Source organism: Sphaeramia orbicularis, chromosome 12 (genome assembly GCF_902148855.1).
Source record: "Sphaeramia orbicularis chromosome 12, fSphaOr1.1, whole genome shotgun sequence".
In the NCBI taxonomy this organism is placed as follows: domain Eukaryota; kingdom Metazoa; phylum Chordata; class Actinopteri; order Kurtiformes; family Apogonidae; genus Sphaeramia; species Sphaeramia orbicularis.
In genome coordinates this window covers 11,855,878-11,872,489 of record NC_043968.1, presented here as the reverse complement: position 1 = coordinate 11,872,489, position 16,612 = coordinate 11,855,878, and the positions used below count along the sequence as shown (strand labels likewise).

Below are 16,612 nucleotides of genomic sequence, written 5' to 3'. Positions count from 1 at the left end.
ATAACTATTACACTCAGGGGAGATCTACTTAATGTTACCAATTCATGTCAGAAACGATATGTAATGTCTTAAAACTTTAATAAAGATATGTGTAAAAAAGAAAAAAAAAACAAAACAACAAAATCCATGAATATAGAAGAGAACAGCTGTAGAATAAGTGTCCACTGTAGTGATCAGTATACATGAAAGGGTTAATTTAACTTAAAATTTGTTGCAGTGTCAAGTGCTTTGTATCATCATTTAACTTATTATCATCTGTTCATTGGACTCAATTCCTTATTAATTAAAATGTAAATCTTTCGTATCATACGTGGCTTTGTACTATCATTCAAATTTACATATTTCAGCATAGAGGCAAGAAGTTTGTTTAATGCAGTCTGTCTGCATAGACAATGCTTTTGATTTAGTGAGGTTTAAAGGCTTACTTGTAACTAAATAACACATAGCTGAACAGTAAAGCCATTGTTCTTCCTATGGCTCTGACTCATGGTGCAGCTCTACAAAAATACAAAACAAACACAAAAAGGCCAATAAATCATTGCCATACACACATTAAGTCCAAATTAACACTAACACCACAACCCCGCTGAACCCCTGCACGGAAAAAGAACACATTTTTAACAACATGCCCAATACCCACAATGCAATGCGGAGATAAAAAGGTGTGGTCATCACTAAAACTTAGTGATTTAATTCCATTCAACTTCAACTTTTTCATACTTTCGACTATGTCTACAAATTAGTAGAATATACTGAACATTTTATAGTACAGGAGGTCCTCGGGTTACGAATGAGTTCTGTTCCTACGCTGGCGACATAACCTGAATTTCCGTGTAAGTCGGAATTAACCCTTTAATACCCCATAAATCTCTAAATAAATATCCAAATACATGTATTAGGCTTTACCGATGTTCGTCGGCATCTCGCCTTTCTCCGACCTTTCGATGATATCCAGCTTCGTTTCCATCGTAATGGCTTTCCTCTTGGCTGGACCAGCATCGCTAGAAGATCCTGCTTTCTTTTTTGGGGCCATGATGTGAAAAAGGAGGGTGAAAAAGGCGAGGATACCGAGAAAATTACGGAGCACAAACACAGACACTCTACACTATGGGGCTGGAGACAAACTGGCGGACGAGACTCAGGTGTCGTAAAGTCGAAACAGCGTAGGTCGAGTACCGCGTAACCCGAGGACCTCCTGTAATGTAATAAAACGGAAATCATTGAAGTGCATTGTAATTAAAGCATTTTAGTAAATACAAAGTCTTACAGTACTGCTTTACTGCAAATGTCCAACAAGTTGCACAGCTCCCTGGATTATTGTGCTTTTTCTGTTGTTGTTTTTTTTTTTTTTTGTAATAAAACACACCTATCCCTGAATTACAGCTCTCGGTCCTCATCTGCACGGGGACCTTTATACCATATTGGAATTTAGGAGTAAGACATTTAGCCACAGGGGAAGAGCTTCTCTCCACTGTAAGCCTATTGCTTTCTTGGATTTGCCACACACTCACTGCATCTCCTAGCGTGTGATTGCTCTGGGGATTATCCTGAATGCTAGACAGAATGATGCAAAAAGCCCTCCGGTGGCCATGATGAGAGCAAGAAGCGAGAAACTCAAAATTGATTACCCCCTTCTAACAGTAGTCAGCTTGGTTTAGGAGGCTTCTGTTAATCTGTGGAGCATTGCTGTACGACAGTGTGTGTATGTGTCACTTTATAGGATGTGAACGGAGCAGTTTATGCACAGATGGGCAGCATAAAATTCCATTCCCCACACATATTTTCCCTATGTGTTGGTACTTAAGCAGATCAGATGCATTTTATAGGCGGGACGGCTATCCAGTGACACAAATGACAAAAGTATTTCCGCAACAGGCCTGCGTTATAGGCTTTACATAAGAACACCATGAATTTTTATTTCCACCTACATCTTTTTTTTTTTTTAAACATACTGTAGTTGAGTTGAGGTTTTATGTCTTGTCATTCTGTGCCCAGTTGGCAATTGAGATATTTTGGCTTCATATTCAGGAAGCTGTGGTCTATTTATAGACAAAAGATAGCGACTAACTCCTAACTCGTGAAACATTGTGGAGCATTTTTCCACCGAAGAGGCAGAAGTTTTTGTCATGTGGGCCTAGACGAAGCTGAAAGATGTGTGACAGTAGAGCTGTGATAAACACAAGATTTCGACATGTTTGCTAATTGTGCAAACATGAGGTGACACATCTGCTTGACAATGTGATGATATGTCATTGTCATGTTTGCACACTGTTTCCCTTCGCGGTGAAAAAAACAATTAGTGGGAAATCAGAGCACGCTCATGTAAGCTTTTAGTCACATTTGTCATTTTGATAGGGCAAAAAATAATTAAAATGACAATATTTCCTTGTTTATGTCTTTGTTTTAGGTGTGTATGTGTTTACACACCCCAGGAAGTCACTGCAGGGGTTGGTAAACTGCTGACAATACAGTTGTGATGGTGATAAAAAAATGAAAATAACACTTTACCCCTATACCGTACAACACCTCTCTTGAGTTTATCATGCTTTCTTTACATATTGCCACCTTCAGTTACTTTTAGTAAACAACACTGGCATGTTCTCAGGTTTATACGTCTTTTCCACTTGGACACACTGACAGCTCAGATTTTTTTCCAACCCGAGGTATGAGGTGCACTACATGATGTGTTAAATGTAAGGCTGTAATTAGCCTTTGTCATGTTTTCATTATCTCCAACATGCATCAGATTAACACATTTCTAACAGGAAATGTCTTTAAAAAGTTTTTGCATTTTATATTATACATAGGCATAGAGGTCTACAACATAATCGTGGCACCAGACTGGTTACCATGGTTACCATCACCTTGAACTTCCCAAACTAAAAACGAATCGATTGAAAAATTCTGTCATTTCCAGGGCCTCCATTCTATGGAATAAGTTACCTTTATATATCACACATTAAAAGCTTACATTATTAAAAAAAAAGCACTCAAACAGGAACTACTCAAGGAAATACAGGAATGAAAATAATTGTTTTGACTCTCGCAATCCAAGTTGCTGTAAGGCAAGGCAAGGCAACTTTATTTGTATAGCACATTTCAGCAACAAGACAATTCAAGGTGCTTCACACAGGACGATGAAATACAACGACAAGGGAAAAAGAAACACATTTAAAACATGATAAAAGAAACATGTAAAAGGTGATTAAAAACAGCAAGTAAGAAAACAACACATAAAACCCAAAAATATAAACACACACATATTAAAGTAAGAGCTGCAGTGCAGTTTCCAAAGAGAATATAAATTTAAAAAGTCAAAGCCTTTTAGTCAAAGGCAGCAGTGAACAGGTGAGTCTTTAACATTGACTTAAAAGAGCTCAGACTCTCAGCAGACCTGATATTTTCTGGTAGTTTGTTCCAGATATGCAAAGCATAGAAACTAAACGCTGATTCTTCATGTGTAAAGATAAACGTTGAAATGTTTTATAGTGTATGTGTTGAGATGAAATGTTCAGCTGTCTGATGATAACAATGAATTGTAAACTTGTTTTTATTCATGTTTGTATTTTGTAACTGTATTTGTATTTTAACAGACCCCAGGAAGAGTAGCAACCATTATGGTGGGAGCTAATGGGGATCCGTATAAATAACAAACAATGAACACGTCCCCGCTTTGATTTCTCAGAGTGACTGAAATTCAGTGGCGGAAGGAGAATCTGACGGCGCAGGTGAATGAAACGGTAGCCAAACAGCAGGTCCTGGAGGAGGAAGCTGCTGGTTTCAGTGCTGCCCTGGGTAACCTCACATCATCCTTACATCAGCTGGCACCGACAGCTGTCAGCCCATCGTCAGGACCCGACCAAGCTCATCAAACCAACCAGACAACAGAGGTCAGTGTGGACGGTACCTGCCGACTACAGAGGCATCATTATGTCTCTGTGTAGACCTATTCATGAACTGCTTACTATAATTCACAGTTTTCAAACAGGCGGCCAAAACCAGCCCCACAAAGGTTCCAGTCAGTACAAAAATTACACAAATATTAACAATCAAGGATGTTGAACTCATTTTAGTTCCAGTTTCACCTACAGGCCAATATGATTGTAAGTAAAATAATAGCATAATAACCCTTAAATCAGTGTTTTTCAACCTTGGGATCAGGACCCCACGTGGGGTCACCTGAAATTTCTAGTAATTGATAAAAATAAAGAAAAAATTAATTAGAAAAAATATATGGTGAGTTGAGAGACAATCATAATATATAAAAGACATGACAAACTGTGAAGCTGAAACTGAAGCTCTGTGGTTCTGTTTATCTGTCAAATGTTCATTGTGGTCAGTTTCAGATGCTGCAGCTCTTTCATAATTCATAGTTTGAGTTCTTGTTTGTTCAGTATTAATTGTCAGCCTTGTAAATCCAAGCTGGACTGACTCTACATATCCTGACCAAGGAAAATCAAATTCTCCCTTTGTGCAGTAATCTACACCTGGATTTTCTGTCCATAATAATATATATTATATAGACTAAATGTCATTTAAAATTAACATTTATTCGCAACATAGTATAACAAACTATTACATGATCAAAAACAAATTAATTTTAGCAACAAAAAAAAAAAAAAAAAGTCACTGTTTTGAATGTATGGGGTCGCCAGAAATTTGTGATGTTAAAATGGGGTCATGAGACAAAAAAGGCTGGGAACCACTGCCTTAAATACATACAGAATGAAAATTAAGTGTAATATCAACAATATTCTTCCTGTTACTAAATGTTTTGTGCATTTGTTGATCCACTCTGATCTGTAAGTTGTGTTAATAATAAGCTGACACATAATATTGTAGAAGTTATTCTTGTTTTAGTTCCAGATTCCAAACTTAAAAATTTTACAACATAATGCCTGGTACCAAATATTAATGTAACTTTGTGTGTAATGTGTGTGCATGACAAGTTGATTATTTTCTTAAGAAATTTTAATTTTTTGAGGTTATTCGCATCTTTTTTTTTGTTTGTAAATATATGTATTTTTTATTATTTAATATTTTTTTATTGCAATAAAACAAAGTTGGAGTTGTCATTATTTATGTTATTATGCTATTATTTTAATGGTTCAACCCACTGGAAATCAAACTTAGCTGAATGTGGCCCCTGAACTAAAATGAGTTTGACACCCCTGCTCTAATTCAACCAAGGGTGATAGTTCAACGTATTATATAGAGAACCTTTCATGCTTATTCAACACAGCCCTCATATAGTGTTCGTATTTTTAAGAGTGGGCAGTGAACTCCACTTCATTTTGTTCCTTTTATTTATTATTTGGCAAGCCCTGAGTAGGCACAGGAGAGAAGATTCTGGCAGCACTTGCTACTCATGGGGGTACATGTTGTTCCAAAGGAGGGTGATTAACCACTGCAGCATCGCTGAGCAGACAAAACACTGTGAATTGACATAATAAATAGGCTCATGTGTCCTCTGTAAATAGCCAAATAAAACAGAGTGATTTGCACGACTGGTAAAGAAAGCACAGGGGTTCTTTTTTTAACCAAACAGTGCATTTGTGATTTTCTGCTTCTTGTTTAGTGGGGCAGAGAGCTGCAGAAGAAGATAGACGAAATGGGCCAGCACACTGAGACCAAAGACAGCCTCATCAGTAAGATCAGAGAGGAGATGGAGCCTCAAATGCAGACTGCTAATAAGAAACTGGAAACGGTGGATGAGGTGACTCAGTCAGTCCAGGAGGTACATTTACTATGTTTACTACAGCCTGTCTTTAGAAAATGAGTCTGTTGAATTCATGGTATATCTGTTCTTCACAATACTCAGTCTTATATTCAGTTTATTGATGCTTAAGAAAATGCATATTTCCCTTTATGTGGAGACGAATGAGAAATCCGCATGCTCATATCAGTATTATTCTATCTTTATAGGACGTTAGGGTGCAGCACTTTATATTAATAAGTGAGCTTCACAGGTGGTACTAAGCACATTTTCCAAAGTAGAAAAACCCAACATAACTTTAACCCTGTTCTGTCTGTATCCATACATGCTTCATATGCACAGTTGAAGACAAATCACTTACAACTCTGCAAGAAAGTAAACACTGTAAGCTGATATGTGCACATAAATGACAAATTCCTTAGCGCTGGTTTAACCCATAAAGACCCAAACAGCCACTGGCCACCAAAACCATCAACTGGTATAAACTGTTTAACCCATAAAGACCCAGTGCTACTTTTGCCGCAGTTCACAAATGAAATTCTCTGTCTATTTAACCTATTTTAAGTGATTAATCACCATTTATTGTAATATTACCCTCTGTATTTTTGCATTTTTCACTATAAACCATATATTTTCCGATATTTAATTTACTTTTTAAGCAAAGTTAATATTAACCGAACATAAAAACTAGTGTGGTCATCCACTGTCATTGATCCAACTCCATAGGTTTTACTGGTGAATCAATGTTGTAGAAGATGACGGTGTTTCCACGGTAACTACGGAGCCTCTGAACATCCTTACCCGTAAGGGGCAAAAAAAAAAACCCAAACATCTGAGAAGTCTATATAGAAAATATAAGAAAAACACATGTAAGGTGAAAGGAACATGTATATTTAGAACTGTTGCTGTCACTGTTTTGTACTGTATGTGCAAATTACCAAAAATAGTCACTTGCCCAATAAAGGGTTGAAGTTCAGGGTTATTATATCAGAAACAGAGAAAACTGAAAAAAAGGGACTTTTTCAGCAAACATATCAGTAATTGAACATAAACGAAGTGTGTCCATCCACTGTCATTGATCCAACTCCATGGGTTTTACTGGTGAATACATGTTGTAGAAGATGACGGTGTTTCCACGGTAACTACGGAGCCTCTGAACGTCCAAATGTGTCACATCTGATGACTATGAAAAGATGACAAACTGTATTTTACACCAATTATTTACATGTAATAATAGGATTAATGGATCAACAGGTATTGAACATTTTAGGTCAGTAGATGGTTTTGGTCACCAGTGGAGATTTAGGTTTTTATGAGTTAATACCTGTTGATCCATTAATCCTATCAATACATGTAAATAATTGGTGTAAAATACAGTTTGTCGTCTTTTCATGGTCTTCAGATATGACCCATCTGGACGTTCAGAGGCTCCGTAGTTACCGTGGAAACCCAGTCATCTTCTACAACATTGATTCACCAGTAAAACCCATGGAGTTGGGTCAATGACAGTGGATGGACACACTAGTGTTTATGTTCAGTTAATATTAACTTTGCTTAAAAAGTCAATTTCTCTTCAGTTTTCTCTGTTTTGATGTAATAACCTTTGAATAGGCAAGGCAAGACAAGGCAAGTTTATTTGTATAGCACATTTCAGCAACAAGGCAATTCAAGGTGCTTCACACAGGACATTGAAATAAAAGAAACAAAAAGAAACACATTTAAAACATTATAAAAGAAACATATAAAAGGTGATTAAAAACAGCGAGTAAGAAAACAACACATAAAATCAAAATAAAATAAAATAAAATAAAATAGAATAGAATAAAATAAAATAAAAATAAAAACACACACACACATATATATATATATATATATATATATATATATACAAGTAAAAGTTGCAGTGCAGAGTTTCAAAGAGAATATAAAATTTAAGAAGTCAAAAGCCTTTTAGTCACAGGCAGCAGTGAACAGGTGAGTCTTTAACCTGGACTTAAAAGAACTCAGACTCTCAGCAGACCTGATATTTTCTGGTAGTTTGTTCCAGATATACGTAATAAACTGAGTTTTCATAAGCATCTAAATTAAATACAGGAAATGAAATAAAGGAAAATACATGATTTAGAATGAAAAATGCAAAATACAGACGAAATACAGAGGTGTGAAATGCAGTTTGTCATCTTTTCACGGTCATCAGATATGACCCATTTGGACGTTCAGAGGCTCTGTAGAGTCATTTTTTCTTTCATTTCCTCTGTTTCTGATATAATAAACCTCAACTTTAATCTGAGCTTTAATGAACATCTACATGAACAGTGAATTAAATATAGGAAAATACATGATTTTGACTGAAAAAAAATGCAAAAAAAACAGGGTAATATTGTGATAAACTGTGATGAATCACTTAAGAAAGGTGAAATAAAGTTTTACTCTCCATTTTACATCTTCATTTCTATATACTGTAATTATTCTTTTATCTGTTTATTTCTTTGTATTTTATGGATTGTCTGTTTTATCTTGTTGTACAGTGTCCTTGGGTGTCTTGAAAGGTGCTTATAAATAAAATGGAGTATTATTATTATTATTAGTAGTAGTAGTAGTAGTAGTAGTAGTAGTAGTAGTAGTAGTAATAGTAGTATAAATAGAGAGAAAAATTCATTTGGGAACTGACAAAAGTGGCTCTGGGTCTTTATGGGTGAAAGTATTTTTACTTGAATATAGGTTTTTGGTCTGTTAACCCTTTCATGCATAGTGGTCACTCCAGTGGACAGCGATTCTACAGCTTTTCTATTGTTTATTCATGGGTTTTGTTGTTTTAGTTCCAAATCAGCCAACACAGTGGAGCTTATGCATCATCCCACACACTGCAATTCATACAATTATTGTAACGTTGCTGTTGTTGATAAACCTGATCTGCAGTAACATGTTTTAGTGTAAATCAGTCGCTAATTGTTATTCAACTGTAATTAACAGTTTTCTGAAACAAAGTGGGTTTTTTTTTTGCATATTGTCTCCATGAAATGAGTAATAAGTAGTATTAGAGTATGATAAAATGTTTTCACACAGTATATCACTTCTGATGATGAGTTTTAAATACATGCTTCTTTGCTTCAAAAATTAACCCTTTCATGCACAGTGGTCACTCCAGTGGACAGTTCTTCTCCAGCTGTTCTCTTGTATATTCATGGGTTTTGTTGTTTTAGTTCCATATCAGCCAACACAGTGGACACTTATGCACCATCCCATAATAATACACTGACTTTCAGACCATTACTGTAACTGTACTGTTCTAGATAAACCTGATCTGCACAAACATGTTTGAGTGGAAATCAATTGTTATCTGTTAGAAAAAAAACAGTGTTTTTTATTTTTGCATATTATCTCCATGAAAAGAGTAATAACTAGCATTAGAATATGATAAAATGTGAGAAAACCTCAGATTTTATTTTATTTCATTGTTTTCATATCACTTTCTGATATTGGGTTTTAAACACATTTCTTTACTTCAAAAATTAAATGCATGGACATTTTTGTAACTCCATGAAAAAAACAAAACAAACAAACAAACAAAAACCTTGATCACATTGTTTTATTCATGCCTATGGAGGAATAAAAACACTCAAGAAAAAAATCTTAACTAAGGTTCTCATAATTAATGCATGAAAGGGTTAAACACATGGTGTCCAGCTGAGTGGACATTTTTGTAACTCCACGAAAAATAGGTTTATAAAAAAAAAAAAAAAAATTCAATTGCGTTGTTTTTTTAATGCCTAAAGAGGAAAAAAAAACACTGAAGAAAAAAATATTGACTAAGGTTCTCATAATTCATGCATGAAAGGGTTAAACTTACATTTTATGCTCTCTTTGTTAAGCTGAAAGCTCGTGCACAAGGGGCAACGGTTATGGCTTTGTCATCAGTGGTGGCAGGAAAAGAGGTGGAATCAGACGCCATCGCTCTGCACAGAAGACTAGAATGTGAGTCTTGTCCTTTGTCATTTTTCTTGTCAGTTTTAAATTATTGTTCTTGTTGAGCTTCTAAATTATTCCAATCAAAATGAAAAGTCAAGTAACTCTGGACTATGAAAACAAAACAACTCAGGCTGGTATTACTATAATAAAGATGTCAGCTTCATTTGAATGTCCTTTATTTGAATGCGTCAAATGCACGGAAAGTCGTCACGGTTTCCAAAGAAAGTGAAGTAAAATGTGTTTTTACAGCATCGATTTACCGAATGGAATCTTTTCTGTTAATGTAAATGGAATCTTAAATAATTCAGCCTCTGTGGCCTTTCATAAAAATAGTGTTAATGAAAAAGATTATGAAGAGAATAAATACAAAAAGTTGAATGTTGCCAGCAGGCGATCTGAATTAAACATGCAAAAGCACCTTGACTCTGTCTTAAATCTACATCCGACTCTCTGATCCACGTGAATCAGACATGGTGAGGGATTGGCCCCGTCAGCAGAGCCAAACCAAGGCGGCCATGAAAAAGGAGAAACCTCTGGGGGAGAAGGTTCTAGCTGATGTGAGGAAGAAGGTCTCACAGGTGGAGGAGATGCTGAAACCAGCGGTGGAAAACTCCAGCCTGTCCACCAACACCAGCGCAGAGGCCCAACAAACCGCACAGACGGGGGCAAAGGTACCACATATGACTGTTTTATGATTAGAGTTCATGATTAATACCTTCTGTGTTTTATAAAAGTTTCATCTTGTAATCTTTTTTCCATTAAAATCTTCACGAAAAATCCCCACAGAACAGAGAATGCCTGGAAAAAATACAGTCATTGTCCTCCAGTCGGTCCAATTATATCTCAACAGTTTTAATTTGAAAATTCTCCACATTGTTCCATTTTTTTTTGGGTGGTGCATCCTCTAATAGAAATGTGTGTGTCAGTATTTCCATTATACAAATTCCATTGTAATAGCGTTGTTGTTTGCCGGTAAACAGAATTTTGAGGAGATAACTACGGTGGCCCTGAAGGGCAAACCACAACAACCAGTCACAAAGTAAACAAGAAAAAGAAAATTACACAAACAGGGAAAAAAATACACACACACACACAAACAAGGAAAAGAAAATCACCACACACAAAAAACACAACAAAAGAAATCACACAGAAATAAAAAACACACACACAAGGAAAAGAAAATAATGCAAACTAGAAAAAAAAACACAGACACAAGAAAAAGAAAATCACCACACAAGAAAAAAACAACAAAAAGAAAATCACACAAGAAAAACACACACACACACAAGAAAAAGAAAGTCACGCAAACACGAAAAAGGTCCGACTGGAAAAGCAGTGGCGGCTGCTCGTCTTTCAGACAGAGGAAGCTCATTGTCAGCTTACATCAAAAAAAATTTGTCAAGTTATTACCTCCGCCAAGGAGGTTATGTTTTTGCCAGGGTTTGTCTGTCTGTCTGTTTGTTTGTCTGTCCGTTAGTGTGCAACATAACTCAAAAAGTTATGGACAGATTTGGATGAAATTTTCAGGGTTTGTTGGAAATGGGATAAGGAAGAAATGATTAACTTTTGGGGGTGATCGGGGGTGGGGGGGCCCACTGATCAGCCTTGGCGGAGGTCTGCGCTCTCCGAGTGCTTCTAGTTTAAACATAAATTCGGCGCTCCGTTCCTTTTTAAGAAAATGGTCAGTGACCTTATCGTACCAAGTAAACAAGAAAACATTGAAATTATGTTAAATTGAAACAAGGAAGTGCAATGAGTGTGTTTTATTTACAGTGCAAGAAATGAACAAGTAATTTCGTAGTGGTTTCTCTCGATTTCACAGCAGAATGTGCGACGGGATTAAACTGAACTGTGTCAGTGAAGGAGTAGATCTCAAACTAGCTGTCAATCAAACGGGATTCAGCCTTTTGACTGATCCTCTAATCAGCATGTGGAAGCTCAGCGTCCAGCCCAGCTGAGCTCCACCCACAGCTCCATTCACCCCCAGAGACGCCGAGCATCCAGGGGCGGCATAACATCAGGGCATTTATCCAATTACCGTCCAGTTTTGAGGCAATGAAAAAAAACAGTTCCACTCAGTCCCATTGAAGTGCATGGACACTGAGCGTCTACAGACAAATGCACTGAGCAGAGATCGAATGAGAAAACAGAGACACGGGAATGGAGGAGAAGTAAACAACATCGAGTCTGTTGGTTTGTGATAAAGCTGATTCTGAACGAACTCGTCTGAGATGAACGTGTTCTAACACATTTGTAGTCAATGAAATGTCAACACAACCGAACATATTTAACCATTTAATTTGAGTAATTTTAGGGGAAGCTGAGCTTCCCTTGCAGTCTGTGAGAAATCACTTCTGTGGAAAAGGTAGGTACCTGCTGTGACCAGGATCTGGATGCTGATTGGATAGTCTTTCTGACAGGAAGAGGGACAGTGCTTCTGCCCAATCAGCATCCAGATCTTTTTTCTTGTTTTTGTGATTTTCTTTTTCTAGTGTACTTTTCTTTTTCTAGTGTGTTTTCTTTTTCTTGCGTACTTTTCTTTTCCTAGTGTACTTTTCTTTTTCTAGTGTGTTTTCTTTTTCTTGCGTACTTTTCTTTTTCTTGTGTTTGCCCTTCAGGGCCACCTTAGCTATCAGTTGTTCTTTGCTAATGTTATAGCTGTGAAACTGCAAAAATAAAGTAGCTTGCAACTGTCTTATATCGTGGTATTTGTAATATTTCACTAATTAATTCCCCAAACACCTCTACTTTCATTCATGTCCAAGAGGCATGTGTATTCTGGAATCTTCCCTTCACATTTGCATATTAGTGAATGTGTGATGGATCTCACTATTAATCTTCCAGCGTTTATCCTTCATCTGATACCATCCAATCAGATGAAAGATAAATGCTGATGTCATTGTGGACCAGTTAGCATGATCTAATTGGTTAAAGAAATGGTCCCAGTGCTACACAGTTTAAATTACATCTGCCGTCATGACTCAGTTTAAAGGTCCAGGGCAGATTAGATGAACCCCGGCAACACAAGAGACTGAAATCTGATTGGACCAAATATCTTACATCCACATCCACGTACTGGAACCAGTGCAGCCGAGAGAAACGTTAAAAAAACAAACAGAATAGTCTATTGGGAATAAATTAACACAACTTCATGGAACAAATATTAGACTTTGGGTTGTGAATGTAGGTCAGTGTTTGTGAGGATGTTTACACCAGCAGAGGACGAACGGTACAGGACTTCATTCATACTGTTCTCCATCCACCTGTACAACAGCTCATCGTCTGGAAACTGATACTCATACAGTCACATTACTGCACCTTATGCCGCTTTTTCCTCTACGTGGAACCAGCTTGACTCGACTCAGGTACCAGTGGTAAGTCAAGCCGAGTCGAGTCGAGCTGGTTCCACATAGTGGAAACATAAGTCTAAGAAGGCCTTCCAAGCACTGACGGCCCACCACTGCCCCTTAATCCTTCACACTGAACCTTTCAGTATAAATGATATGCTATTCCTTTGACTCTGTTTTATTTCTTTGCAAATCTGTGTGTGCAGGAATCCAAAGTCATCCTGACCCAGGCTAAGCACACCAGGACTGCATCGGCCCATCTCCGCTCCCATATAGACTCTGTTGTACAACAGTTGGCTGAGCAGGAGATGTTAAGTCACAAGACAAAATCCCAGTTTGCCGCCGAGGTACACATCACAGCTAGACACATGTTTGACCAGTACGATCCATGCATATTGATCTTCTGTGTGCAGACTACAGACTATGTCCTCTTATTGTCAGCCTGAGGTGTCCCTGAGCGACGTAAAAGAAGACGTGGAAGCGGCCAAGCTCCAGTTAGAGGCCTATTCTGCTACGCTAACTGAGTTAATCAGTAAGATTGGTAAGTCATTCCCTTACAGATGAGTTTCAGTGTGGCTACATTTTAGTCTTCCATATCTATAAAGCTCATAAATCTTCATTATACCTTAAATGTCACATCACTAAAGAGCTCTGTGCTCTTTAATGCCTCATTTAACATGGAAATATTTCCCACATTTTTATCCCCATGGTAAAGTAAGAATAACTGCTGTTCACAGAGACCTTTGCTTTGAAATTTAAGAGGGCTGAAATAAATGAGCTGCATCCTGTCTGACCTACACATTAAAACCCATTACTATTTCTCTGGTAATGTATTGTACAATCTGTAGAATTAATGGCAGGGGTTTGGAACACCATAGGGTCAATATGTTTAGTTTAGTTTGGTTTATTTACACATAATGCAGTAGAATAAAAACAGATGCAAGAGGAGATGTCAAGAAACTAGACTAATACTTTACAATAAGGGTCCCTTAATTAACGTTAGTACATTATTAAGCATAATTAACTGTTTAATAATATACAGTATTAACAATCACTGATTATGCATTACTTTGCATTAGGTAACATATTAGTTAATGTATTAACATGCAGTTAATTAATGTTTGTTACTCAAAGTTAGTTAATAAATTATTAAGCATTAATAAAAGTTGAATAAAGTAATTAGTTATGTATGCACTACTCAGCATGAATTAACACATTGTTTATATATTATTAAGCTGTTAATAATGTCTCTAATAATCATTTACTAATATGTTTATTTGGAGTGATTGTTAATATATTATTAAACAATTAATTAATGCTTAATAATGTAGTCAGTAATGTTAATTAAGGGACCCTTATTATAGTGTTACTGAAACTAGAGGATTGGATGGACCACCTGCTCTTCTTGCAAATATATACATTTAACTGATATATTATTTGATATTTAAACATTTTAACTGGAAATAATTACAAGATAAGATAGGATAAAGATAAGAATAAAGATAAAGATAAGATAAGGATAAAGATAGGATAAAGATAGGATAAGGATAGGATAAGGATAGGATAAAGATAAGAATAAAGATAAGATAAGATAAAGATAGGATAAAGATAGGATAAAGATAAGAATAAAGATAAGATAAGATAAAGATAGGATAAAGATAAGAATAAAGATAAAGATAAGATAAGATAAAGATAAGATAGATAAGATAGGATCGGCTAAAGATAGGATAAAGATAAGAATAAAGATAAGATAACATGAGATAAAATAAGATAAGATAGGATAAAGATAAGAATAAAGATAAGATAACATGAGATAAAATAAGATAAGATAGGATAAAGATAGGATAAAGATAAGAACAAAGATAAGGTAAGATAAGATAAAGATAGATAAAGATAAGATAAAGATAGGATCGGATAAAGATAGGATAAAGAATAAAGATAAGATAAAGATAAGATAGGCTAAAGATAGGATAAAGATAAGAATAAAGATAAAGATAATATAACGATAGGCTTAAGATAAGATAAAGATAGGATAAGAATAAAGATAAGAATAAAGATAAACATAACATAACTCAGGTAAAACCAGATAATTTTAACTACTGCAACAACTTTAAAATCATGAAATACAGAAAGAGAACCATGTTATTTTTGCTCCATGAACATTTGAACATTAATATCCATTCCGTAGCGCTAACCTGGCCAAATCAAACAGAGGATGTGCAGAATGAGAAGTGGTAGAAAACCAGACATGATTTTAAAGCCAGTGTGGGTTCAGATGTCGTCTGTTGTCCGGTGCATGTTTTGAACCAGATGGGGCCGTGCCTCTGGACCGCTTCGACCGCATCTTGAACGAGACGGCGCGGCGTCTCCACATGCTTCGTGGGAGCGTGGAGAACCCGGCTCTAGGCTTGAAGATCCAGAAGCTGCATTCGGCCGCTAAGGACCAACAAAACCGGCTTTCCAGCATCGAACAGGACATACACGAGATCAGCGAGGAGAGAGACAGTCTCAGGGACATTGCCTTAAACTTGCCTCAGTCCTGCCCGCAGGCCACCGGCACAGGAAAGGGCTAAACACTGAAGATGACGGGGGCTGAAGCACCGATATAACAACTGAAAAATCTGAAGCACTGCAAGATTTTTATAATAAAAGGGATTGGGACATTTGATTCATTTTGTCTGACAATAAACCGCTGATATCCTGCCACATGCTGTCCTCCGTTTAACCCTTTAACCCCTGAGATTATTTCAATGAAACGGCCTGCTGTGAATTTGTGTCTGTACAGGGTGGAAAAACAGAAAAAGAATACAAAAAAACAAACAAATAAGCCACTCAGAATGGGAAGATGACCCAAACATAATGTCCACATGCTGATCAGGATCTTCTTCTGGATCCGGGAACTTATGGAAAATTTCACATGGGCTCTTATGGGAAAAAATTTCAATTGTCTTTTTCTCCCAAACTCCAGTTCTGATTGACTTCAAACTTGGTATACAGCTTCTTTATGATGATGTCAACATGTGGCCATTATGTTTTGGTCATCTCCCCATCAGGGCTGTACTGTAGAAATGTCAACTTGATATCATTTATATTTACTGAGTTATTGCATCGATCCACTTCCTGTCTCTTATAATGGGGAAATTTTTCAAAGTGGCACCAAATCCAGAATCAGATCCGGATCCAAATAATTTCACTAACTTTTGTTGACATCATCATAAAGAAGCTGTATACCAAGTCTGAAGTCAGTGGGAATTGTACAGAGTGTCCCATAAGTCTCCATACATAGGAGACATAATACATTCCATACATATATGGTTCTAACATGTATTTCTTTATATTTCTAGTTCTTTCTTAGTTCTTCAGCAGTGGAGGACACGCATTGAAATGTGTTCCCGACAAAATGGCAGTCATATAGAGCATATTATATAAATAAAAATGGTTTATGTCAAGAAATGTTTATTTTTCCTATGTATGGAGACCAGTGGCGGCTGCTCATCTTTCAGACAGGGGAAGCTCATTGTCAGCTTACATTAAAAAAAACAAAGAATTAAGAAAATGCTCAGTGACCTTATCGTACCAA

The 16,612-nt window shown here is 36.5% G+C and overlaps 1 protein-coding gene across 1 annotated transcript in view; it reads left to right on the top strand.

The window, feature by feature from the left end:
- The window catches only part of LOC115430389 (laminin subunit gamma-3-like), an 88,589-nt gene extending 72,717 nt beyond the window's left edge, over nucleotides 1-15,872 (top strand). Inside the window, exons 14-20 of the mRNA XM_030150380.1 lie at nucleotides 3,686-3,890; nucleotides 5,579-5,737; nucleotides 9,589-9,691; nucleotides 10,154-10,356; nucleotides 13,239-13,379; nucleotides 13,474-13,573; nucleotides 15,343-15,872. Of these exons, the coding sequence (XP_030006240.1) occupies nucleotides 3,686-3,890; nucleotides 5,579-5,737; nucleotides 9,589-9,691; nucleotides 10,154-10,356; nucleotides 13,239-13,379; nucleotides 13,474-13,573; nucleotides 15,343-15,605 (1,174 nt within the window). The 3' untranslated portion in view covers nucleotides 15,606-15,872. The remainder of the gene's footprint in view (nucleotides 1-3,685; nucleotides 3,891-5,578; nucleotides 5,738-9,588; nucleotides 9,692-10,153; nucleotides 10,357-13,238; nucleotides 13,380-13,473; nucleotides 13,574-15,342) is intronic.
- Nucleotides 15,873-16,612: the final 740 nt, after the last annotated feature.